The 24,422-nt window shown below is 39.3% G+C and overlaps 1 protein-coding gene across 2 annotated transcripts in view; it reads right to left on the bottom strand.

Annotated features, from left to right (window-relative positions):
- Window positions 1-24,422, bottom strand: part of deptor (DEP domain containing MTOR-interacting protein) — a 36,460-nt gene that overhangs the window by 497 nt on the left and 11,541 nt on the right. For both annotated transcript variants that reach the window (XM_080897514.1, XM_080897515.1), the window contains exons 5-10: window positions 16,938-17,116; window positions 11,719-11,901; window positions 10,787-10,939; window positions 7,504-7,574; window positions 6,976-7,080; window positions 1-3,183 (exon numbers count right to left, since the gene is read on the bottom strand). The exon at window positions 1-3,183 is cut by the window's left edge and continues 497 nt beyond it. In XM_080897514.1, the coding sequence (XP_080753640.1) occupies window positions 3,061-3,183; window positions 6,976-7,080; window positions 7,504-7,574; window positions 10,787-10,939; window positions 11,719-11,901; window positions 16,938-17,116 (814 nt within the window). In that variant the 3' untranslated portion in view covers window positions 1-3,060. The remainder of the gene's footprint in view (window positions 3,184-6,975; window positions 7,081-7,503; window positions 7,575-10,786; window positions 10,940-11,718; window positions 11,902-16,937; window positions 17,117-24,422) is intronic.

Below are 24,422 nucleotides of genomic sequence, written 5' to 3'. Positions count from 1 at the left end.
CCTTCAAGATTTAACACTCTTGAAACTTTCTTCTCCTCCAAATCAAACTGTCATCTGCTTCTGTCCAATGAAACTGCATCAAACATTATCTACAGAAGAAAATCACAGATCACTTTCCAGATGCACAAAAGAAGAATTACTAAGTTACAAACTGCATATAGATGAATTTTAATGAGAGAAAACAGAGAAAAATTGAATCCATACCAAGTGTAGATATTAACATTAAAGATTAATGAAATCGCTACATCAGACTAATGAAAACCCAGAGAAGAAATTATTTTGTGCTTTGAGATTTCTTTCTAATAAACATATTGTACGGTTGCTGGGTAAAAGCAAAGTGCAACTACTTGAAAGCGTTTTGGAGAACATTAATACGATACATTAACAGTACAATATATGGCATTATCCATGTAACAACGTGAGCAGATTACAGATTTTGAGGCAAAATTCTGTAAATCTGAGGAGGACATATTCGGCAACAACATATTCCAGCTGTTTAGATCATTGAATGAGTTAGGCCTAAAATCTGCTGTTGTATCTGAAATGATTTGCCAGATAAATCAGATGAAGGAGTGGGCTTTAGATTAGGAGATAAAGCTAAACAAGCACATATTTACATTATTTGACTGCCTACTACATCCAAGCACATTAAGATAAATCAATGAATAGTCGACTGAATTAACCGGCAACGGCACAAAAACATATTTGGAGGTAGTTCACTAGGACATATTAACTCTACAGTTTGGCTGTAACAACTGTGAATATACTGTGGTTGAAAACAAAGTTTACATTTCTGCATCTGTGTTTTTTTGCAGTAATAATTTCCTCCTCCAGACATGGAATATAGTTTAGTCTAAGACAAAACAAGGAACAAGTGCTGCTCAGGACTACAGACACATAGTGTATGAACGATATGAGTATCACTTATCCATGCTCTGTTTTTTCTAAATTCATGCTAGTATGTATAAACACAAGATGGCACAGTAGTAACATACGCGGGATCCTCATATTATTTAGAGGCTATAATTCAAGCCTGATCTAATCCACTTAGCTTCGAGCTACATCAAGCTGATTCAAGGATTTAAAGATTCATTAGAAACAATTCTCTTATTTACCTTTTTCCCATTGAAGCAGTGAAGTGATAAACCTGAAATCTAAAGAAAGAATTCCAAAGCAACGTTATTAAAAAAGAGAAAGATAGCATCATAAACAGTGGATACTTTACTCACGTTTCACATGTTTACTGGTTTACATCACAGTAGGAATACGACCAAAGTGTTTTGGCACAGAGCCTTCATTAGAGCCCAACTCTTATTTCTCTCAGTTTGAAAACTAATTTTGAAAAATGAAGCTATTTTTCGCTCTGAGTAAAACCTGTAGGGTCAAAAGCTTGTTTCCACTACTACGAGAGAATTAAAAAGTGTCATCCGTAGGTCAAAAATCTGTCTTATTATCTCAAAATTCAAGTTAGGTATCTCAAAATTTTAACTTACTGACTCAAACTTATGAAAAAGTTAAAATGAAACCTTCAGAAAAAGCTGGAAAAAAGTCCCCAAAATGAACAAAATGTTCTTTGATTCTGAGGAAAACTGCTCCCTTTATTTAAAATGATTGAATATTCAGGCGTGTCGCTCATTTATCTGCTACTGGAGACAAAAATCAGACAAGGCCATCATACATTAAATTTCTGTACATATACATCTTTTCTTATCTGTCTGAAAACTCTTTAGCGCATACACGATATGGTGCTTGATGTGTAACTGCGCCGCATGTACAGATAATAAAGGAGAAAAGGATGTGGGGGAGGGGCGGAGGAAGTCATTCTTCCACATTAGTTTCAAATTAGGGAAGTCTGATTGAATCAAATTCCCCCCAAAAAGGACGCTTCAGTCAACCAAGTGCTTTGGTTGTTTACTTCTTATCTTTATTATACATCAAACATCAAATGATATATAAAAGTTAAAAGGTCAATCAAATGTTCTCTAAGTTTACATTAAGGCTGGTTGGTATGACTCCAATTAGAGTCATTTTTATTTTTAGTATTCCCTCTTTTGGCAATTCTTAATGGTATGTAACACATCTTGTGTCCACATCTCAAAGGCAAGTATAACAGAAACCTCCGAATTCTTTTAAAAAAACTACAGACAGTGATATTGTCGGTCACTGTCTATTTTCTAGGCTGCATATAAGGTTAAAGTGCCTAACAGAGCGCTGTCACGGGTAATCAGAATAGGTTACAAGGTTTAATGGGAGACAGGTTTTCTAAAGCCAGACTTCTAAACTTTGTGTCTGTAAGTCTTTAATTGCTTTTCTATATACAATGTGCTTATTAATGTAGCATGTAAGTTTATCGCCTTTATAACATTCTTAGCAGCTAGGAAAAAATCTACCTCAACATCGATTAAGTTGGTATTTTACATTTTCCACATGGCGACGGCAGGTGTTTGTCTTTTCCCGTTGAACATAATGGTTCCATTATGGCACCCCTGAAAACCCTGAAATTACATGTAGTAGCAGTGTGAAGTGTGTCTTCCTGTCCTTCTCAGCAGAGGGCAGTGTTGAGCCACCAGGAACAGCTCACTGGAGTAGAGGTTGCTTTCATGGCGCCATGAAATATTCGTCCTCATTTTCAGCTTTCTACTCTCTGATCCACGAGTTATAATGGCAAAACTTAATTTCACATCTTCTCACATCCTTTGAACACACTCTCCAGGGTGAGTTTTCTGACTCCAAGCTCTTCCGTGGTGTCTGTTTTGGTTCTGTGTGTCAGTGTGTGAGTGCGCACACCACGAAACCAAAGGAAAAAAATCCAAAACAACCTAGTTTCTCCAAATATTGACTCGTTTGCTTGACTACAATAGCCTCATTTTTAAGCACACACACAGTTTCTTGGTTATCCACCTTGTTCAAACAATGCTGGAACAGAGCTAGTGAGACGTGGTTTCAAGTCTTCAGTGTTTCGCTCTCGATGGGGTTTTGAGGTTAAGTACTACTTCAGTCCCCACATTTTTTCCTGCATTACTCTTCTGAGAGGTTTCCTCTTGGAGCTCTCTTTAATGCTTACACCTCCTCCATCACTTCCATGACAATCGTCCGCGGACCGGTCAGGATCAGGTTGCTGACGGTTCGGTAGTCGTGACAGAGGACGTTCAATCCGTTCACCGCCACCACGAACTGACACACCTGGAGAAAGTTGACAGAAACAGGAGACATGCTTGATCACCTTTAATGCCACTCATAGAGAAAAAAGAAAAGAGGCAGATAGCGATATATTTAATTATAGCTGCAAAAAACTCCCCAGATATTTACAAATAAATAAATAAGGGCACAACTATTTGATTTGAAATTACGAATTAATTATATTTACCTACAAATACATAACGGTAGACACACATAAATAAGGAGTTAACAAGTCAGGTTTTTACAGGAAACAATTATACCATACGTAAGTAATGTGTGAGTAATTTTGATGAGCAATTTTGAGTATTGATGTGCTATTATTCAACTGTATTTTTATTTTATCAACATAAATGTGATGAGGACTATTCTCTCTTACCAACTTACAAGAATAAAAAGATCCCATCAAAATTTGCAGCCCTATGTGATCTGATAATGGAGAAATTCATTGTCCTACTTCATAATACAACCCACACGCTGAAAAGTGCAGTGTACTTACAATGAAAGTTACTCATACATTACCTACAATTACTCACAGTATAGTTATTTCTTTGTTTCTTATAAAAACCTGACTTGTTATATAATACAGGTGTATTTATCTTTAAGGGCTTGTAAGCAAATATAATTATATTGTAATTTCAAATAAAGTACATTGAAATTCCTTTTAATTACAGGGAAATTATACCCTTAGTCGTGGCCCACATTGCAAAGTTTTACAAAAAGCCATCAGGCCTACAGAAGAATTCGAATTTTATTCTACAAAGCCGAAATCTACATTTGCTGCAATGAAAGACAGCCTGCTATACTTTATCCAAACTGTGCTTCTCTCTGTATCAAGTTTTCATCTGTAAAGCTCTACGGTCAAAGCTTATAAGTATAAACTATAGCTGCCTTACTCCTGCCTTACAGTTCTTTGGGCTTTAAGTTGGGAAAGCACATCACTGAGGGGATAGTGTGAGTGCCCTTTGGTCTTGTTAAATGTTCACTTATATTAATAGACAAAAAAGTGTCTACATCTAGTAAGTCTGTTCTTTCGTCAAAATTATAACAGTAAATTAAAGACACATGTTATTAATAACCTGCCCCAGCAAAAGCTAATAAATCCCCTACACTCTCATCTGAATAAGTTTAAGGCTTATTTTAAAACACAAAAACAACCTAAAAAAAAACTTGGAAGCTTTAAGTTGTGAGCATTCAAAGCAATAGGTGGCCATCTTTTATATACAGTCTATGAACAATTATACAAAGGAGCATTTGGCCGTCCTTCACTTTAACATGCAAGAGTGCAAATGCTTCTGGGTTGTCTTTTTTTTTTATCAGCACAAGTTTCAGTGTCAACACATGTAACCTAACACAGGTGTCAGTGAGCACAGAGCACAGTCATAGCTCAAAACTGTGAGCTCACTGATGTAAAAAATATAACTGAGTTTGAATAACAAGAGGTACAACATGATTGCCTCACTCCAAACCACTCCTGTCACGCCTGAATGCCCCCTATGTTATCGTTTAACCACTTCTGCAGCTGCAGATAAAAATAAGGCGTCTTTTCAAAACTGCCTTCTAGCTGCCGTTATTGCAACATGATCCTGCTGCTGTGTTTTTTGCAAACTTTTAAACCACATACTCACTCACATAAGCACTCCCTGCTTTACTGGCCCCTAAAAGTTTTTTTTTTTTTTTCTCTTCACGATGCCAAAAAAGATCGATTAAGAACAAAAGCACCTCATTATTCTGATATTTTAATAGCCCATAAATCAACCACGTGCAGACAGCCGAGGAAAGATTGAAGAAAAACAAACTCTAACAGATAGTTTATTGACTGTGCATACAGGAAACATTATGCATGTGGAAAATTTCTTGGAGTGAACAGCTACCTAAACTTGCCTGTTACACAGAAAAGTGAACACATGCAGAGAGCGGCCTCTAGGAATATTCTCACGGCAATCGTTGCTCAGTGTTTTTCCAGCACTCCTAAATGTTTCTGTGCTAGAAAGCTCAAAATAGGCAAAGGAAATAAGAGGAAAGAGAGATTAAGTGTGATGAAGAAGAGGGGGAAAAAAACGCCAGGCTGCTAATCCTATGTAGCAGAGGAATTTAAGACCCTCACTGTAATCACACCCAGATCTCTACGGGCTATACTGCACTATTTTCAGAGCCAAAACAGTCTTCTTCATTCTTCTTCATTTGACCATCTCATCTTTATCTTTGGTTCCCTGAATTCATCTCTCTAGTCTACCTTTCCTTCCAATATCTTTAACTATCTTTAAACTACTCCCCATCTTATCCCTCCTCTTTCTCCCCTATCCAAACATTCCTTCTCTCGGGCTGCAGGGTTGTTAATCTTGGCTGGACCCTAGCTGGACGAAATGTTTCCCTGTGCTGAGATGGTTAAAACCCCTCTCACAAAGTGAAATGACAGAAACAGGAAAAGATGCAACAAGTTAAAAGGTGTGTGAAACGACTCGGCTGTAATCTGAAGACGATGACTTGTCGCTTTTTTGGATTTTTGCCTGGACTGTAGTTTCAACATCTGACAACATGACGCCCCTCTCAGGACTGCGGTCTTCTTTCATTAAACAGTAATAAAAACACTCAGGTGAGGTGGAACCGCCGAGGAAACGTGAGGAGTGCGATTAACTCCACACAAATAAACTGATGACGATACTGCACACACCGCTGCACACGAGGAACTTAATGTACAAACCTGACACGATGGAAATCAGATAAAGCTAATGTAATAATCTGGTTTTTGGCATGGTATTTATTGGCTTAATGGGTATAAAAGATGCTCAACACAAACAGACCATGTTAAATGTTTAATAAAAATGGTGCACAATTAAAACAGCTTCCACATGAGGTCTTCATATTTTGTCCCAATTAAGTCCAAAATAAGTTTAACACACGTGAAACGCTCTCTGAGCGACAACACCTTTATGACTGACTTGAACATGTTTCTATGGTAATAATCAGTCACCAGAGCAGAAGTGATATTATTTCCAGAGGCTCTTTCCTCTTTTAGTGCTAATACTCAAACTCATCTCCTCTACCTACTTCCTCCTCTTCCAGTTTTCATCTTCAGCTCATGTGTCTTCGCTATGGCAACCATCCTTTCTTTCAGTCAGTTGCACACATTTTCTCCTTTAATTAAAAGAAAACATCCCTGTAACAGAACAACTAAATGATGTGTACTAAAGGATATGGAAAGTGATATGTACACAAGAAAGCCCTTTTGCTTCCATCGGTGACCACCCTACATGAGTAACACGCTATCAATAATTAATTTCTTGTTTTTCAGGCTCCTTCTACAATTTTTTTCAGTCATTGCACTCTGGCCCCGCTCTCCATGTTGTGGTAAAGTTGCTGTGCTCTGCATTCCCAGGATTCCTTGCTGCCATTCTGTTGACATACCTTCATGGCAGCTGTAGCAGCACAGCTACCATTATCCTTTCATACTCCTTGATTTTTTCCCCACCCCTACTACAGCACATTTGTGCCACTCTTTCCTCCCATCCTAGCATCCTCCTCCTGTGGGCTGAATCTACAAAAAGAATCCTTAAACTCTTGTTTGACATTTAAATGCTTCTCCGACAGTCTACAGACTTAACGGAGCTGCCCTCTTGAAATCAAAATCCACAGCAAAAAGCATCCGCAGAGGTGCAAAAAGCAAGTTTATGTCTCAGATTTCACTAAGAAGTGCGTGTAGTACATCTATTGTTCTTCTCTTCAATTCATCTGATGACAGAAGCCTGCAGGGGTTCATCATTCTTTCAGGAGTTCACACATTTCTACCAGTCTTACCTTCATGCCAGCAGCGGCAGCAGGTCCACCTGGATCCACAGCCTGGATGTGACAGGGTTTGCTTCCTCGCACCACAAACCCCCAGCCCACAGCATCGCCTATAATCTGAGGACAACAGCAGCAGATGAGACGCAGAATATCTCACTTCTTTTCAATCCCATGCTCAGTGACTTTAGATGGTGAAATAATGTACTTTAAAGTACATTATTTCACCATCTAAAGTCACTGAGCATGGGATTGAAAAGAAGTGAGATATTCTGCGTCTCATCTGCTGCTGTTGTCTACCAGCACATTATACTTTGGATTTTTGTCGTGTGATGCTCAGCTGAGACTCTTTGGTGATCACACTTAACTTAAAAAGAATAGGGAGGGATGTATGTGTGCTGTCTGCTTACGCCCATGAATCATGGGACCTTTCACATATATTCGCGTGTGTCTGTGTGTGTGTGAGGACATGTGTGATTGCTCAAATAGTCTCCGTTAGACCTCAGCTCTCTGTGTGCGAGTGTGTGTCTGTGTGTGTCCTACAGTGAATGTCTTCTTTATAAAAGGTCCTCCTGGTCTCTGCAGCTCCTCTGGACTCACTTGTCTCTTCAGGACTGTTGAGAAAGACACATCAACACAACACACAATGTTACAGCAATAAGACGACACACTGGCTTGGGCATGCACACATGAAACAGGTCTATTTTTGGTTAAACATGTACGTGTGTGTGTAGAAACTATGAGTGTTGGTCACATGCTAATAATGCCTTTGAGGCACCCTGCTTCCTGAAACAGTATAGCTTTCCTTCCTCTAGTCCAACTTCCCCTTACCAGTACTTGCATCGACATGACTCTCCACAAGGATCCAAAAGACTTTTGTGTCTTATTAATTAATTAGATTAAATTAATTGGAAATGTCCTCATTTTAAGGAGGAAAAATGAAAAGAAATTGGAGAGCAAAAGGTGAGATACAAAAGTTAAAATAAATAAGATCTTTCAATGCTCTTTAGACAATGCTCTTTATTAACAACTTTTCTTAGGCTTGGTGATCGCATTATTACTGACTGCTATGATTTATGAGCATTTATGATGAGTCTGTGAATGAAGCTATAGTTGCTTTATGCGATGTAATGGCCATAAGTATGAAGCGTCTGACCATAGTTTTTCCAACTAAAGCCTCTCCAGGACATTAAACTAATTGATTTCCCGCTAGCTGTTCCCACTCATCTATTGGACATTTCCTTCACTTTGTTGTTTTCCTTCCTTTAGGTCAGGTCCATTGACCTTTTCCATATCATCTTCTTAAATATTTTATCAATATGGTGTCTCAGTCAAAGAAGCCCTGACTGGCCAAACCAAAGTTGTTTGTTCCAGTTTTGAAAGCTTTTTTATTGAAGATTAAGTCCAGACAGATATTCATGCCTCACTCCTTTTGCTTTTTTCTAGTTTATATCCATGTGAATGTGAGTGCGAATGGTTTTCTGTCTCTATGTTTTAAGTTTTCTTATGCAGGGTGGTGTTTCAGTTCCTCATCTCCTATAATAGGACCTATCATAGGGCTGCATATGTTTAGCTGATAGGCTTTTAAGAATAGCCAGATCTCCTTTACCACTGGAGAATTGGAGGGTCTAACAAACTCTTATGTCTATAGCCTCTGTAAAGTAGAAAAATACAAATAAGTAAGCAGCTTTCAGCCTTTGTGTGCACATTGAGTTCAGATTTCAACAGGTGCTTAGTATTTAATAACAAACTATAAATCAACTCGATATGTGCCGCAAAGATCACTGAATAACTCTCAAAAATCTAAAAGCAAAAAATGCAAGGACATTTCTTAGAAAGCCAGTGGCCCGTGCTTGACAAATCACTTATGGTCTACATCGCAACACTTAACTGTAATCTGATAAAGAAGAGGAAGTGAAGTGCAAAGGACCGCTAATCCTCTAGAGCTGGAAATTTTCATAATCTCTCTGTGGAATTCCAATCTGATCAGATATACAGGACAATTTCTCTTAACATTCTGTTATCTGCCCCCTTTGTGTCACGATGACATAACCTTTTTTAATGGTGTGACTTTATAGAAATAAAACACTGGTCAAAGCTCACCCCATTCATCTTATATGGAGTTTCTTCCTCCTCGTATGTGAAGCAAAAGAGAAATACCCTTACTCTGTGTGTGTGTGTGTGTGTGTGTGTGTGTGTGTGTGTGTGTGTGTGTGTGTGTGTGTGTGTGTGTGTGTGTGTGTGTGTGTGTGTGTGTGTGCCTTCCTCTTCCTGCTCATTGTGCACCATGAGCAAGTGCTAATGTAAAAGGGGGGGCTGCTGGCACAAAGAAACTCTTGTCGAGGACTCTGCTTGAATCAAACACATCAGAGGACACCTCAAAGTAGCCAAAATAAAACACTCAGAAACACACACACGGCTCAAGGGCGTCACTGCCAAGTTTTCAAATCTGCACAGAGAATTTAAAGCCGTTCATTTCCAAATGACAGGTATGATTGTCACTTTCCTTTAAGCAGTGCATATCTGCTTTCCACTGAAGTAAACGTGCGCTCATTAGGATTTTTCTTCAGCATGTCTTCCCACAGAAAAACAAGCTAATTCACAGTTTGCGATAGAATAAATGTGGGTTAAGCAGTCTGTTATATGACCTGTTGTGAGTCTTCTATGCGTTTAGTTGTCAAGTTTGTAATATGGATATTTGTCAATTTGAATTATATAGGATTTCAACTAGTCCACCTGACGCCTCTCTCACTGACGGCAGCTGATTCTCACGCTTCATTTCCTTCTTTCCAACTGAGCAAGTCTGAAGCCTAATTTAGTAACTTTAATTTCAAAAAACACAAAGTAAAATATCTAGTGAGAAACCTGCTGTGCAGTGGAGGTCTTGTGTTCCTGCTACACAAACAGCTCTCTTTCTGTTTTTTTGTTTTTTTACCACAGGAGTGTCAAACATACAGCTGGCCTGGCCCCCAGACATCACCCATGACCTGGCTTATTGCAACAAACTAACTAAGCACCAGATAACAGTGTTTTGCTTTAAGTGTTACATTAAAGAACAGAAAAGTTCCTATTTTTCAGCATTTACAATAGAAATGTTTCTCTTTTTTGTTATATTGAGTCACTGGTTAAAAGAACAGCACAACAACCTTTTCTGTCATTTTAAGCATTTAGTCATTAAAGTTTACGTCAGGGGACCTGTGCTGATTTTTTATTTATTTATGTAATATTTCTTTATACAATGTGGAAAAACTCTTTTCAAAATTTAATTTATTTTTCTTAAGAAATCATATGGAATAAATGTGTGCTTGGATTTCTTTACACTAAAAGGACGGGGAACAGTTTGTAGATCCACACAAGCTCAAACTGGGCTCTGTGTGCACCACTACATAAAAAGGGTTTTGACACCTCTGGTTTAGCACGTGACAGAGCTGCATGCAGCAGCACACAGACTGAAGCTGTCCACTGTCTAAGAGAAAAAGTCAGAAGTTCTTTGCTTCTCTAAATGACCGCTTTAAAAATCCAAAGTAGAGCCACTATATTAAAAAATAACTTTACAATTAGTAAATAACATGAATCTGTCAGTAAGAACACACAACAACTAAAATCATTTGGACTTATTCCCATTTATTAATGAGGTTAGTTTAAACTATTATAACTGCCACTGTCTACTGAAGACTTCATTTAACTCTATATGCAGCAACTTTAAACCACAGCTTTAGAAAACCTGACAGTTAAGCGACGATATAGTTCTTGCTCCATAGTTTTTTTTATGTTCAGTGGGAGTGGGGCCCATTACAAAATACACTCGATATCTATGTTGTCATACCAGATTTAGGGTTGCAAAGGACAGGCGGACTGCTGCTGAGCGTAGGACTGCTGCTGTAATAACCACTGCTGCAATAACCGATGCTGCCACAGCTGCTGCTCATGCTGCTCCGACGAACTCCGACAGACACCTTTATCTCTTTTGTGGGACTCACTGAGACAGAGAAACACAAACTGAGTTGTTAGTCTGAAAGACAGCCAGAAAAAAGAGAAAGAAGGCAAAGCAGAATAAAGGCTTGATTTACAGTTCACCAGTGTGGCCTCTGGAGCTGCAGACCAATCTAAAGACAGGAAAAACCAGCACTACATAGAGCCCCTTACTTCATTCATATAAAATATTGAGTCTTTTCTCATTGGAATATATTGTGTAACCTCCTAAGTAGGTTAGACTTTTAATAACTATTTAATAGTTTTAAATGTGCATGCTTAACTTTCTCTTTGTTTTGCCATATTTTTTGTGCCACTTTGGTGAGACAGAGACTTTGTGCTCTGCTCTTATGCCTAGTAACACAAACAGGGCTGCTCTGTTATCTTCATAAGGCAGACACCACCAAGGACACAGGTTACGGAGAGTGGATTTGGGTATGTGTGTCAACAGAAGATAAGGCAAACTGGATAAATATGCCACTGAATCAAATAACCAGGGGCAATATTTAAACTGCTTAATAAGAGTAATGTTTCATGAACACATGGACACAGTGAAGGTTTCCTATGAAAGGTGACAAACTTCCCAAGGTCTCTACCAAACGTCTGCGAATACTCTCACGGAGGAGCTGGGGTTCAGCAAAAGTTTAGATTTAAAAAACAATGTTTTACTTTTAAAATGACTGAAAGGAGGACACAGATTATTTAGCTGATCTGTCAGTTTGGAATTAAAGGAAATAATGAAGCAAAGCTTTTACACAGTTACTGAGAGTCAGATGGAGTGTGCACCTGAGAGAAAGCTGGTGTTGCCTCCGTCAGAGCTTTGTTTCCGGAGACAGAAGGGACTGTCGTGGCTCTCTGGGATGCTGCGCCCTCGCTCGTGAAGAAGTTCAATCAGTCGCCGACGTCGCCGGAAGTTCATCCTGAACTGGTAGAGGAGCGGCCCATCAACAAAGTGATTCTTGTTGGTGACTAATAACAGGGAAAATGGACATGAAGATCATAAATACGTTTTGTTATGTATCTGAAATGTATAAGCTTACTCCTATTGAGCCTTGATCTAGAACCTCAAACGCAAGTAACAATTTCCCTGGAGCTGCGCTAGAACACGATGACCACTGAGAGCACTGACCTCACTTATTTTCGCTGTGCTGATAAGATGAGATATGAGTACATTTTTATCAAAATTAACAAGCATGCCAAGGTGAAACTAATCACGTAAACCGGTCAAACTGCTGTCAATGTCACTGCTCTTACTGTGGTTTCAAAAGAGGTGAGATGCACAGTTTGAGAGAGAGAAGAGAAGCTGATATTGTCTTCTTCCTGGCTGAAGAGTCACATAATGCCCGCGTGATGTCTTTTTTAACCCCCTCAAAGTATTTTGGGGGTTTTAATCTTTTCAACCAACCAGCTATAGACAGAAACCCAATTTCCTGTTTCAGGTTATGTAAGTTAACCTCTTGAAGCCAGATTATTGCCGTCTAGAAATGAGTTCCTGTTAATACTCACCCACAAAACAATGCAAAACAGCACAATACAGTCAGGGGGTGGGTCTGTGACCCAGCGTCTTTTCATTTATTTAGTATCGTTGATTTCCTATGTTAAAATAATGTTAAATTCAGGTGTTATTCTTAAGTTAAGGGTGTAGTTGAGTTTTTTTGTATTCTGTATTACTAATGAGATACGTTAAGTTCTAGTATTATTAGTTTGGTTGAGTTTTTAATCTGGTTTATGTTTCTTCTTCTAATACAGTATGTCATGTGTTTCATGTTGTCCTGTCTATGTCCCATTGTGTTTCCGGTTTTATTTTGAAGAGTCTTGTGTTCCATGTTCATTGTGTTTTGCTTCCCCTGTGGCATTCAGGTTCATTTATGCCAACTGTGTTTCCACTTTCCACATTACCCTTTTGTGTATTTAAGTCCTCTGTCTTCCTCTGTTCTTTGTTTGGTTGTCTGCTGTCTCAACGTCAAGTCACGGCTGGTCACAGAGTTTTATTTCTATTGCTTAGGTTCATGTTTCATGTTATAGTTATAATAGTAATTTAGCTGCTCCCAGTTTAGTTTTGCACCAGCCTTGTCTTGTTTTCCGTTTTTGACATCAGCACAAAATAACCGGCTCGCTTTTTGTTAAAGATTCAGTTCTGTCGCTCCCTTGTCTGCTTTCGGGTCTGCTCCACAAACACACCGGCCATTCTGGCTGTGACAAATACAACATTACTCCACACTGAAATAGCCAGACTATTAAGGTTTTAGTGAACCTAAAGTATATTTAAATAACTGATGTTTCTCAATGTCCTCCTTTTTGGAGAAAAAAAAGAGAGCTGTAGAAATCATTATTTCCTTCTTAGTAATGGCTGCTTCTTATTGGATATTGGATATATATATATATATATATATATATATATATATAAATGTAAAGTTCAGATTTGTGTGTAATGCATTACTGTAATCAAATTACATTCTTCAGTAGTGCAGAGACTCATTACTGTAGTAAATCAAGCATTCACGTTACAGTTCGCACTACAAACGTTTTTCAGTTCAGCACGCGGGCAGACAGAATGTAAAACTGTAAGAATGACTTTCTGTCCAAAGATGAAGCTTACTTTATATACTTCTAATCACAAATAGCTGGAAGAAAATAAAAATCCATCCCAAACAAGAGCTTAAAGGTCTCGGAAGGTTAAAATATAAAGTAAGTTGTAAGAAGAAAGTCTAAATGCGCAGGTGTCCACTAGTGCATGTTATGTTATTACAATAATCATTACATAATGAGCCTTCTCATAGTCATTTCTCATTTATAGGTATCATGCATTTTTATGAGCAACACACATTTGGCTCGTGGCCATGTCATGCATCAATTTTGTGGTTTCTGTCAGCTCAACAAAGTCCCTTTATTGTGTTTTTTAAAAGTAAAAAGCCTGTACTGTGCTTTACACTCCTCTTCACAGACTGACGTGAAATGCTGGTTTTTCTTCTGTAATCTGATTTATCATGTAAAGCCTCACCCCTGGTGATGACAGCTGGCTCCTGGCTCATTGCCTGTTGCACAGTGATATATCAGCCCTGCTCTGTTTAATTTAAGCATTACCTGGAACTCTGTCATCTGCTTATTCTGCCTGTCTGTACCTCATTCAGAAGCACAGTGTAGGAAAACATTTTCCCCAGCGCGCCACACTAAGCACACTGACCAAACACAGGCTTTGGGCCAAACACAAAGTAGATCCATCCAGACCAACCATACATCGTACAGATGAATGTGACTACGGACCACAACAGAAAAGAACAGAAATCTGGCTGGTTTACTCTCCACCCCCTTTATAATGTGTTTTTCATGGGAACTCGGGGTGTGTACGAGTAAGCTATTTATAACTTTACTGCAACACAGTGTTGTTAACAACATACACAGTCCACATATTATTTCTGTAATACTAGAGCACTTATTTTTGCAAGGGGGATGGCAGTGCCGTGTCTCTGTGACGGAGCAAATGAAGTTTTCTATCACCTTAAATAAGTGACGTAACAAGGCTGCTGTTTGTGTTTTTGTGTGTGTGTGTGCATGCGTATGTGTGGAGTAACACCACTTTCCAAGTCCCTCGAGATGCTTAGTTTTGCAACAGTCCTTGAGAGATGGAAACTAGGAAGTGAACAAGAGAAAGAGGGGCCAGATGGACCTACTCTGTGACGACAGGCATTCAGGCTGAAGAGAAGCAGTAGCAAAAGGGAAGAGTTGGTAGGAATAACTTGATAACATATGATAAACCACCTCTCCATCACTCATGTCTTTCCTCTTTCTTTTTCATCTGTAGGTTATCATTGCCTCTCTGTTTAAATCTGTCTGGACTGCAGAACATGGCAACCATGATGTACAGCAGTGGCATTTCAAAAACGTTTTGTTCCGTTTAGCTATCTACAGTCTGGAATCCAGACATGACGACCCCCAACACTGTTGAAGACATATTTTCCTTAATGAAAATACAAAGGTCATGTGATCTCTCTGCAGCAAGCCAAATTAAATCAGACATGAACGGGAACCAGAGAAATTTCATGATGCAGTTATGACCCAGCAGAAACTCATTCAGGGTCCAAATAACCATCATTCAGCAAAATGCCAACCTGTCATGGAAGCCCTGAACAACAAACGCAGAACCAAAGCCCCTGGAAAAATACTGACATCCACAGTGTGTGAGTCAAGCATGTTCAGGAAAATATCAGCGACACCTTAGCAGGTATTAAACGCACAGTTACAACTGGACACGATATGAATGTATATGTCAGTGATTACCCTCCACACAAAATTGTGTCTGCACAAACACAAGTTTTTAAAACATCAAATTTGTTCACATGCAAAAGCACTTTTAAATCAGTTGAAAGCGACCTTTCGGAAAGGCTCACCTTGCATTTCTGTTTATGCGCATGTGTTTGTTCCTCATGTCTGGGTTTTCCCCCATTTAGCTCCCACGTTCACCTCCTCGCATTTATTCCATGCCTCCCCTCTCTGTCATGTGCGTTGTCACCCATTGTCACTTCCCTGTTCCCTTGTTAAGTCAGAGTGTCTTAGTCCGCCTTTTTTCCTGTTTTATTTTGACAGTCACGTGGTCTATGTTAAGCGTGTTTAGTGTTGCTTCCCCTGTGGCGTCATGTTCGGTTGTATCAGCTGTGTTTCCCATTTGTTTCCAATTCCCCTGATCACGTCCTGTCTGTATATATTGTGTGAGTTTTCCCCCGACCTTTGTCGTCACATCTGCTTTACCCGTGGCTCTCCTGTGTCCCTCCCGTGTTTTCAGGGTTTCTCTAATGCTCAGATTTCTCTAATGTCTTTCCCCCAGTTCAGGCGTTCCTCTGTTTAGTTTGTTTTTTATGTTTCTCCCCGTTGGGTATGTCTGCCTTAATAAACGGCACGCTTCAGTTAATTCCTGTTTTCATTTTTTGTGGTCTGCATTTGGGTCCTCACAAAAAACACACGCCTCGCATGTCAACTGCATTGTTACTTCTTTTACATAAGTTCTTCAGTTATCTGTATGATGTTTTAAACATTTCTTTGCATTGGCTTATACTCATCTCATTGAGGATACTGATGAAGAGAAGAGTGATCTCCAACTGTAAACTGCAAAGTGTGCAAAGGCCAGAAACAACAATCCGCTGCTTGGAATATGGCAATAAATCTCTCCAAGAACTTGGCAAAGGTTCCATATAGCAAAGGACGCACATAGAAAGTGATCCTCAAGCTGAGTGTATTTCAGCACCATGCAAGAAACAAAAGCTTGATTTCCAGCAGGTGACAAAAGCACGAGGTTTCTATGGAAGCAACGCTGTTGCCACAGTATTATGTAGTATGTATTAAGTATTATGTGTTTTTTACCAACTAACAGTACATGAAGTGAAAGAGCTTGTGTTCTCATTAGGAAGAGGACTTTTACTGCTATGTAGGCACATATATAGTTTAATAATATACATTTAACTGGCAATCACATGGGTGAAACTGCATCTCAGACAGTGCAAATTAGCACAAAAGTAATGGAGCAATGCCCCAGTGCAAGTAATTACTTTCTATAAGTAATGTATTGAATTAGAATAAAAATATTTTAAAATACTGTAATGTAAAACATTACTTTTTGGGGGATAAATGACACCAGTGCTACTCATAAGCAGTGAAATGCATTCCCAGTCAGTGTGACACTATAATGTGGGTCAATTCAAAATGGCTAGAAGCCCAAAATGGGCAGTGATGAGTTTTAAGGAGCAAAACTAATAAAGATTTCATATTTTAGGCACCCTTTAGAGACCATATTAACCTAGTTTTTGTTGTTAGGTTTGAGGCCTACTTATGGGTATTGCCTAGAAAGAAACTGTAATTTAGGTTGGCTCTATCTAGACATATCTATGACACTAAAACGGTAAACTGGTAAACCCTTTGCTGACTACCAATTCAACGGGGAGATAAATGATTGTACTGATTAACCAAATAACTGACAGGAGGAAACAAGGCCCTTCCCTTGACTCCATCCTCACCATGCTGGATGATCCCATGTTCAAGAAGCCTCCGCCCCAGCTGTTCAGCCTCCTCCCTGGTTGGCATCTCCCCCTCCTGCAGCAGCCAATCGATGAACTCTGAGGCTACCAGCGTCCGCTCAAACGACTTGCCTTCCTCCTCTCTGGTTTGCAGTAGGTTGTTCTCTGTGTTCATTAATCTATGGAGAAAATTAGAGCGAGCAGAGTAATGAAGTTGAGACCGAGGGAAAGGAGTGATAGTGGGGTGCTGCAGAGATGAAACGGCACATTTGGTGCACGTGGTGCACCTGGCACCGACAAATTTATTTAAAGTTACAGTGATTTTACATAAAAGTCTCACCTAGCTGTTGGAAAATAAAGTAAGGTTTTATGGAAGCTAAGAGCCTTTGGTTGAGTGAAAAGTAAACTTTCTTCAGAGGTAGTTCCCTGTGGAGAAAACCTTATAAACCAGCAACTCTGGTCATTCCTTCACTCTCTAATCTTCACTTTCAAAATGCACAAAGCCTGTGCTGTAGCTGTCTCCAGATTAGCACATGAGCAGTGTGCATAAATTCAAGCCATTCCTTAAACCTCATATATCAAACCTACATGATTACAAAGTAAGTACACTGAGGCAAACCTTCTGGATAAGCTTCACTGATAAATGGAGGGTTGTTTTTTGGAATCAGCTGAGTTGAATGTAAAGGCACAAGATTTAATATAGTTTCCACAAAAACACAAAAAACAAAACAAGGATTGCATTAAACAGGTGTTGTAGTCTGTTCTGAGTGGCACCCGGTGACAGACTCAAACAAAAACAGGCATGTGCACGCCTGTAAGGAGCAGAACTGTCGACTCGTTCGCTATCCCACTTTCTCAAAACCACATTCACACCTGTCACTCACACGCAAGCACTCACCAGCCTATACACTTAAGCAATGCCATCAAAGAGCTGTGCAAGTTACAGGGGGCTTTCTGCCATCTGCATGTCAAAACATATGCTTAAAATGAAATACAGCCTCAAAGATGTATTTTCTACGCTGTTGGTCCTGTTCTGCTGGCACAAAACGTATTCCCACATTCAGTTTTAGTAGCTTATCAATCATTCACTGAGCGGTTAATATCACAGCCTGGACTGTGTATTACACACAGATATCATGCATGAATGAATCAGCAGTTTGGAGATTTGTATAAATAATCATAATATTCAAAGAACTTATTCAAAGAAGTAATAATTTCAACATCAGATGCATCCAAAAGCTTTGGGTGATTTGGCTCCAGACTAAGAATCAGCCACTAACTTAACATTTGATCCAAGCAGGACAGAAGAACTAGTGATGGGATAATCTTTAAAGCTATATTAATTTAACTATGGAGGAGACAGTTTCCGTAAGTCCCTACCGGATCAGCGATTCAGTGATGAGATTAAACCCGAATCTGGAGATGACAGACATATTAACGAGAGCTCCTCTGGGCTTTTTTTCCCTTTTTTTTTGTAGAGTTAGAAGAGAAGATGTCACTCCCATGTCTGTGTAGTAACTATTAACTATTTCCAAAGAAACCATCAGATTAGTTTGGCTTAACCAAAGCCAAAAAGCTGTTCAAACCTCTACAGACAAGTGTGCAACTATACTCAGCCAGGAAATTGGCAACATAACCCAAATGCAAAAAGGCACTGGTATAATATGTAAGTTAATGAGCTTTAAACATACTGACAGGTTAAGTGTGTCTCTGTTTCTTGCCTTTATTCTAAGCTAGGCTATGCACTCTATTGCTATCATTGGAGAGTGGCCTTCTCATCTAATTCTCAGAGAAGAGCAACTATGCCAATACATTTCCTGCCATGCATTTATTTATTCGCTTTTTGTATAGGCAATCCACAGTATATCATTAATCAGTATATGTAGTAAGCAAGTTTTACCTGGCACAGACAAACCTCCTACTCTTTCAACATCTCGATGGAGACAAATTAATATTTGATTGGAAAGCTTTAGCGACAAAACCATTAGTCTCCTGACAGAACAGGTTCTGTGCTAAGTAACACAAATAGAGAGACTAATGAAAGAAATGAAAGTAAATGGAAAACTAAATGAAATCCAACTCAGCTGCAGGATGTGAAAAGCCGCCTCTATAAAAAAAAGCACATTCATGCTCTCACTGTGGTTCATTAAACTTTGACTGACATCCACAGAAAACCGAAACTAGTCAAGAGAAGAACTATGACGTCACTGAGTTGCTCACAGGGACATAGTGTTATCCTCAAATTTCAACCTTTGGGTTGAGTGAAATATAGAACAAGTGCAAGCCCAGTGTTGCTCAAGTCTTTAGTCATTTAAGGTCACTGGCTGGTTTAGATGCAGAATTTTGAAGGATTGGTGGCTTTACTGGAATAAACTGCTATGGCTCACATTAGCAGCAAACATCATAACATGCTGTTAAAAGAAATGGACACAATGTTCCACAAGATCTGTTTACACAATGCAATTTAATCCATTTTAACAGGTAAAGTCAACAGATCGTGTTATGCTACCTCCAAGGGACAGGCTCAGTGAAGTGAACTCTGAACTTTGAATAGTAACCACTTAAGTAATAGAAAGGACTATGACGCTTTGCATACACATATAAATGGATCATGGAAGCATTAAGTGGAACAAGAGGAGTTGCCACGACCCTGATATGAACTCAGAGTGTCTGTTCAGTCAGTTTACCTAACTCCGAGTGACAAACACTGAGACTTGGCATTTCCCTGCTTTTAAATTTAGTCTTTCATATGGGTGGGGTAGTGATGACTCTATGGCCAAAGAATAGCTTTTAAAGGATGCAACACTAATGGTTATGTAAGATGGGCATGGTGAAGTGGTTTGCACTTCTGTCTCCCACAAGAACCTAACTGGTTTGAATGTATCTTTGTGTGACGGGCATCCTGAAGTCCAAAGGCGTGCTGATTACTGGCCTTCTAAACTGGCTGTAGGTGCAAACAAGAGAGTGAGTGGTGGTCTGCACCTATGATGGGCCGATGACCTGTCCAAGGTTTAGCTCTTCTTAGGGTTTCTAAGAGAAATATAAAGAGAGAATGTCTTGTTCTTGTACTTTTAGATTTAACAGCAGCATTTGACATAACTGATCACAGTATTTTGATTGGCAGGTTAAGGTCTTAAGTGAGCATCTCTGGATCATCTCTAGAACGGTTTTCTTCTTACCTCAGATTTTTATCAGTTGCTGCTGACATGTTTATGTTCTCATCTGCCACTTTGTCATGTGGTGTAAACCCAAGGTGCAGCTCTGTTTGCACTACAACCACTTAAGACACATCTTGCGTCTCATATAATTGTTATGCAGATGATATCCAGTTGTATACTTCTTTCTCTCTAACAAATGTTGCAAAAATATCTGTCATTCAAGACTGTATTGATGCTATAAATAACTGGGTGACAGCTAAGTGTCTTTCACCTACACTGGGAAGACTGGTTCTCTTTTGTGTTCCTGACAGCTTTGTTCCCATTGTGATCAACAACCTTGTGTATTTATGAATAAAATGACTGAACCTATGGTGAACATTTGATGATGTACATTTGACTAGGCTCTTCATTTTGATAAACATTAATAGCCTTGTGTGTGACTGCCTCAGTCGAATGGTGTCTAAATCAGAATTAGAAATGATTATTCATGGCTCTGTTTCCTCACAATTGGACTATTTTAGTACACTGGCCTCAGTAAGTCATCTTTGAATCACCTACAGATGGTCCAAAATGTGACTGTGAGGGTACTTAGTAGGTCCTCTAAGTTGTCTCATTTGAAACCAGTTTGAGATTTAGGTGATCACGTTCAGAGCTTTGGATGGTCAAATGCCTGCTTACATTACCAAACTCTTTCTCCCAAATATAAGGTGCAGGTCCCTGAGGTCTTCTGACCAAAACCTGTTGGTGGTTCCTTGTTACAGACTGAAAACTAAAAGAGACTGTGCATTCGAGGTTGCAACTTCTAAACTATGAATGCTCTTCCACTGAGATCTGTGGACTCAACTTTCAAAGAGCAGCTCAAGACTTAATTTGTATAGACTTGCTTTTAACTAGTGGATATTGCTGTAGTTTATTATTAGTTTTGGGGGGGGGGGGGTTTATTTCCTCTTTTTATGAAGCACTTTGTGATCCTTATCTTGAAAGGTGCTATGAATTATTTTACTTACTTTACCCACCTGCCATCTTATCATGAGTCACGCTATCACAGAATATGAATGGGATTGCAGCAGTGAGGGGTGGTTTTTGGCTGAGCTGCAGGATACCAGGTGGGGCAGATTAATTCAGGGAGCAGTGCCAGGTGGAATGATTGGCTCACCTGCTATAAGTTGCTGATCAACTTCTCTCTTTTATGTATTAGCGTGCAAGGGCTGAATGGGGCGGATGCACTTTTCTCCACTGGGCATGCTCACACAAGTGGACCTTGTGGAGTTTATGCAGTTATGGCTACTTACAGCTTAATAAACTAAATGCATGCACTTCCTTTACACAGACTGTGTAGCAAACACATTATGTGAATGACACCCTGCAGTGCCAAAAAAAACCTTGTCATATCAAATAACCTTTACTTCTACAGTCGTAATCTCAGGCTCTTAAATGAAGGATTAGTTTAACACCTTTACTATGACATAAGTTCACTTTTGCAATGCTGTACTCCAATCTTTTTTTTTTGCCTCCATCCTAAAAAGTTTGATTCCTTTTTTGATGAATCTTCCTCTTTTAATCACTTATTATTACGACTTCCTACTGAAACAAAACAAGATTTTCCACCACTGGAAATGTCACATCTCCTCGCAAACATAAAGCAGTGACCACACTCACAGCTATAACTTGTTATGTTAAGGAATTAAAGGTTGTGTGTCTCTGACAGGGAAAAAAACAAAATATAGGTTAAGCATGATGGATGTCTGGAATGCGGAAAAATGGTCACCAATAACGGAAAGTATATACAATTTGCAGCTGAAGTAGAAAACATGTAAAACCACCAGTACACTGAGTGAGCGCTGTGGTTCCTTGAGGCTGACCAGGCTCAGACTGAAGGGCGGCCTTGGGAATGAAAAGCAGTCTCTGCTTTTGAAACTGGTGTGTTTTATAGACTTGACAAGTCCTGTGAAATCAACAAACATCCCTGCCTGCCCTTATCTCGTTGTCTGTACGCACTGATGTGGCAAACGTTGATGAAAAAACATGAAAAAACTCCTGCATGAACGTGGGGAATGACAACAGCAGCGCACAGACAAGAGATTGTATCTTACATCTTGTAATGTACCTAGATTAAATCTCAAATGCTGGCTAAGGTGATCTGCATCAAAGCTGTGCAAATGAAATAATTTCTGTAAAATTTTCATGTTGGCACAGCGTCCTTCCACAGTTCAAAGACATGCATTAGGTTAGGGTTTCCACATTCAAAACTGCGTCTCTCTGCGTTAGCTCGACAGACCTTTATCCTGCCCAGAGTGTACCCTGTCTTTCACCCTTTGACAGCCTGAATAGGCTCCAGCCCCCTATGACACCAAACAGCTGTTGTGTGTGCACCAATGGGTAGAAAACCCACCATCCGTCACCAAAGAACATAACTCACAGGTGCTCCAGTGAGGCTACCAGAAACTACTGCAGGTGTGAATGTATGTGAGGATAGAGCAGTGTTAGGCTAATCTCAAAAAGGCTCAAATTAAGCATGTAGGTGCATTCTATATATATTTGACCTGTTGCCAAAGGCAGCTCGAGATTAAACCGCCAACCCTGAAAACAGTGAGCAGCCTGCTCTACCACCTGAGCCACTTGAATTCAGCTACTCAAAGGTAATTTATTATATCAGAGATCTACATGAGCATGATTATCCTCTGAAACTCTGGGCTCCAAAACTGTGCAGTTTGGGTGCTTCAGATGAGACACTCATCATAAAATATTTTACTGTAATTAATCAAAATTGCACATGACAGAATAAACAGTTTTTGTCAAACAACGAGTCACTAACACTGATGTTTTTGAACCTAAACATTTCAGCTACAACTCTGGATGGTACTTTGACCCTGAACAGGGGTCTCTAAGGTGGAAGAGGTTAAATTCTGTAGAAATTCGGGCATAATCAACAAGAGTGCAAATGCACACACGCACAAACAGCTACATGATAAACAACGTTTTAAAGTGTCCCCTCTGTCGCTTAGGAACTTCTGTCAAAATAACTTCTTGTGGTTTGTTTGCAGTATGTTGTTTATGTTGTTTTGACAGTTGATGGTATCACAGATCAATTAACGTGTGACAAGAACTGTTTATTTTCCAGTAGAAGAAAAAATAGACGTGAAACTGGCTGAAGGAAAAAACACAAAGCTATTTTAATGTACAGAACTGTGCAAAAGTCTTGAGCCAAACCATTTTTATATATGTTGCTGGAAAAATTAGAAATAGGTGCAGTGATTTCTAGATGTTGGCTGCCTTTTGTTCTGTTCTCTATTAAGATGATCCCACACTGCTTCAATAATGTTGAGGTCTGGGCACTGAGGAGGCCTATGGATGTCTCATGGTGTTTCATTGTCTTTTTATCTATCCAGGTATGCTTTTACTGTATTGGCATTGGTGTTTGGGATCATTGTCATGCTGAAATATGACGCTTTTGCAAATTTAGACACTTTCCAGTTTGTATTGCATGGTGGAACACAATCTGACGGCACCTTTCTGAGTTTATCATTCCATTGGTTTTGCCAAGATCTTCAACATCACCGGCTGAAATGCAACCCAAACCATGACAGAGCAAATTGTTGGAATAAAAACACTATTTTTTATCTGCCAAACTGCGTTCTCGTTGGCATTTTTATAGAAATAGGAGGAAAACTGGCAGATAATAACAAAGTGCCTAAAGATACCATGTAAAATTAGCCCTTTGTTAAGTTTTTGGGTATGTGTAGACACACTGGTTCATCCCTTGAGTTAGGTGGTAGTTTTATGCTTGCATGATTCGTAGCTCAGCGTTTTGTGGTTTAACAGACAAAAACCATTACTAAGAAAATAGTCAGAGACAAGGACTGCACTGAAAATGAGTGAAAAAAATTAAAGCAGCATATAAGGGATTAAAGTGTGGCTCAAGACTTTTGTGTAGTATTCTGTTAGTAAAGCCTTCTTTTTCTTCTGTGAAATGTTGTCATGATCCTGGAGTTTTGACCGAACACTTTGGGTTTTGCACTAAATTCTTTATTACTTGATGCTCCTTTGGGCTCTTAGTTTGTTTATTCTGGACGTTTCTCTTCAGTCTGGGGTTTGGGTTTCAGTTAGTGTTTTGCTTTCTTGTCTCTTCTCTAGTCTCATGTGTATTGTGTTTAGTTTTGCTTCCTCTTGTCCCATTGGTTAGATTCTCTTCACCTGCACTTGTATTTCCTACAGTATTATGGACTTACTGTCACAACTAAAATAAATACCAAATTGAGTTAATTCTGCTCTGAGTCTGAATTCGGGTCCTCTTCTAACTCCATCCCACGACAGGTGTCTTCACTGA

This window comes from Rhamphochromis sp. 'chilingali' (genome assembly GCF_963969265.1).
Source record: "Rhamphochromis sp. 'chilingali' genome assembly, chromosome: 11".
Taxonomy (NCBI): Eukaryota; Metazoa; Chordata; class Actinopteri; order Cichliformes; family Cichlidae; genus Rhamphochromis; species Rhamphochromis sp. 'chilingali'.
The sequence above is the reverse complement of the archived record's forward strand: the minus strand, read 5'-3'. Positions and strand labels throughout refer to the sequence as shown.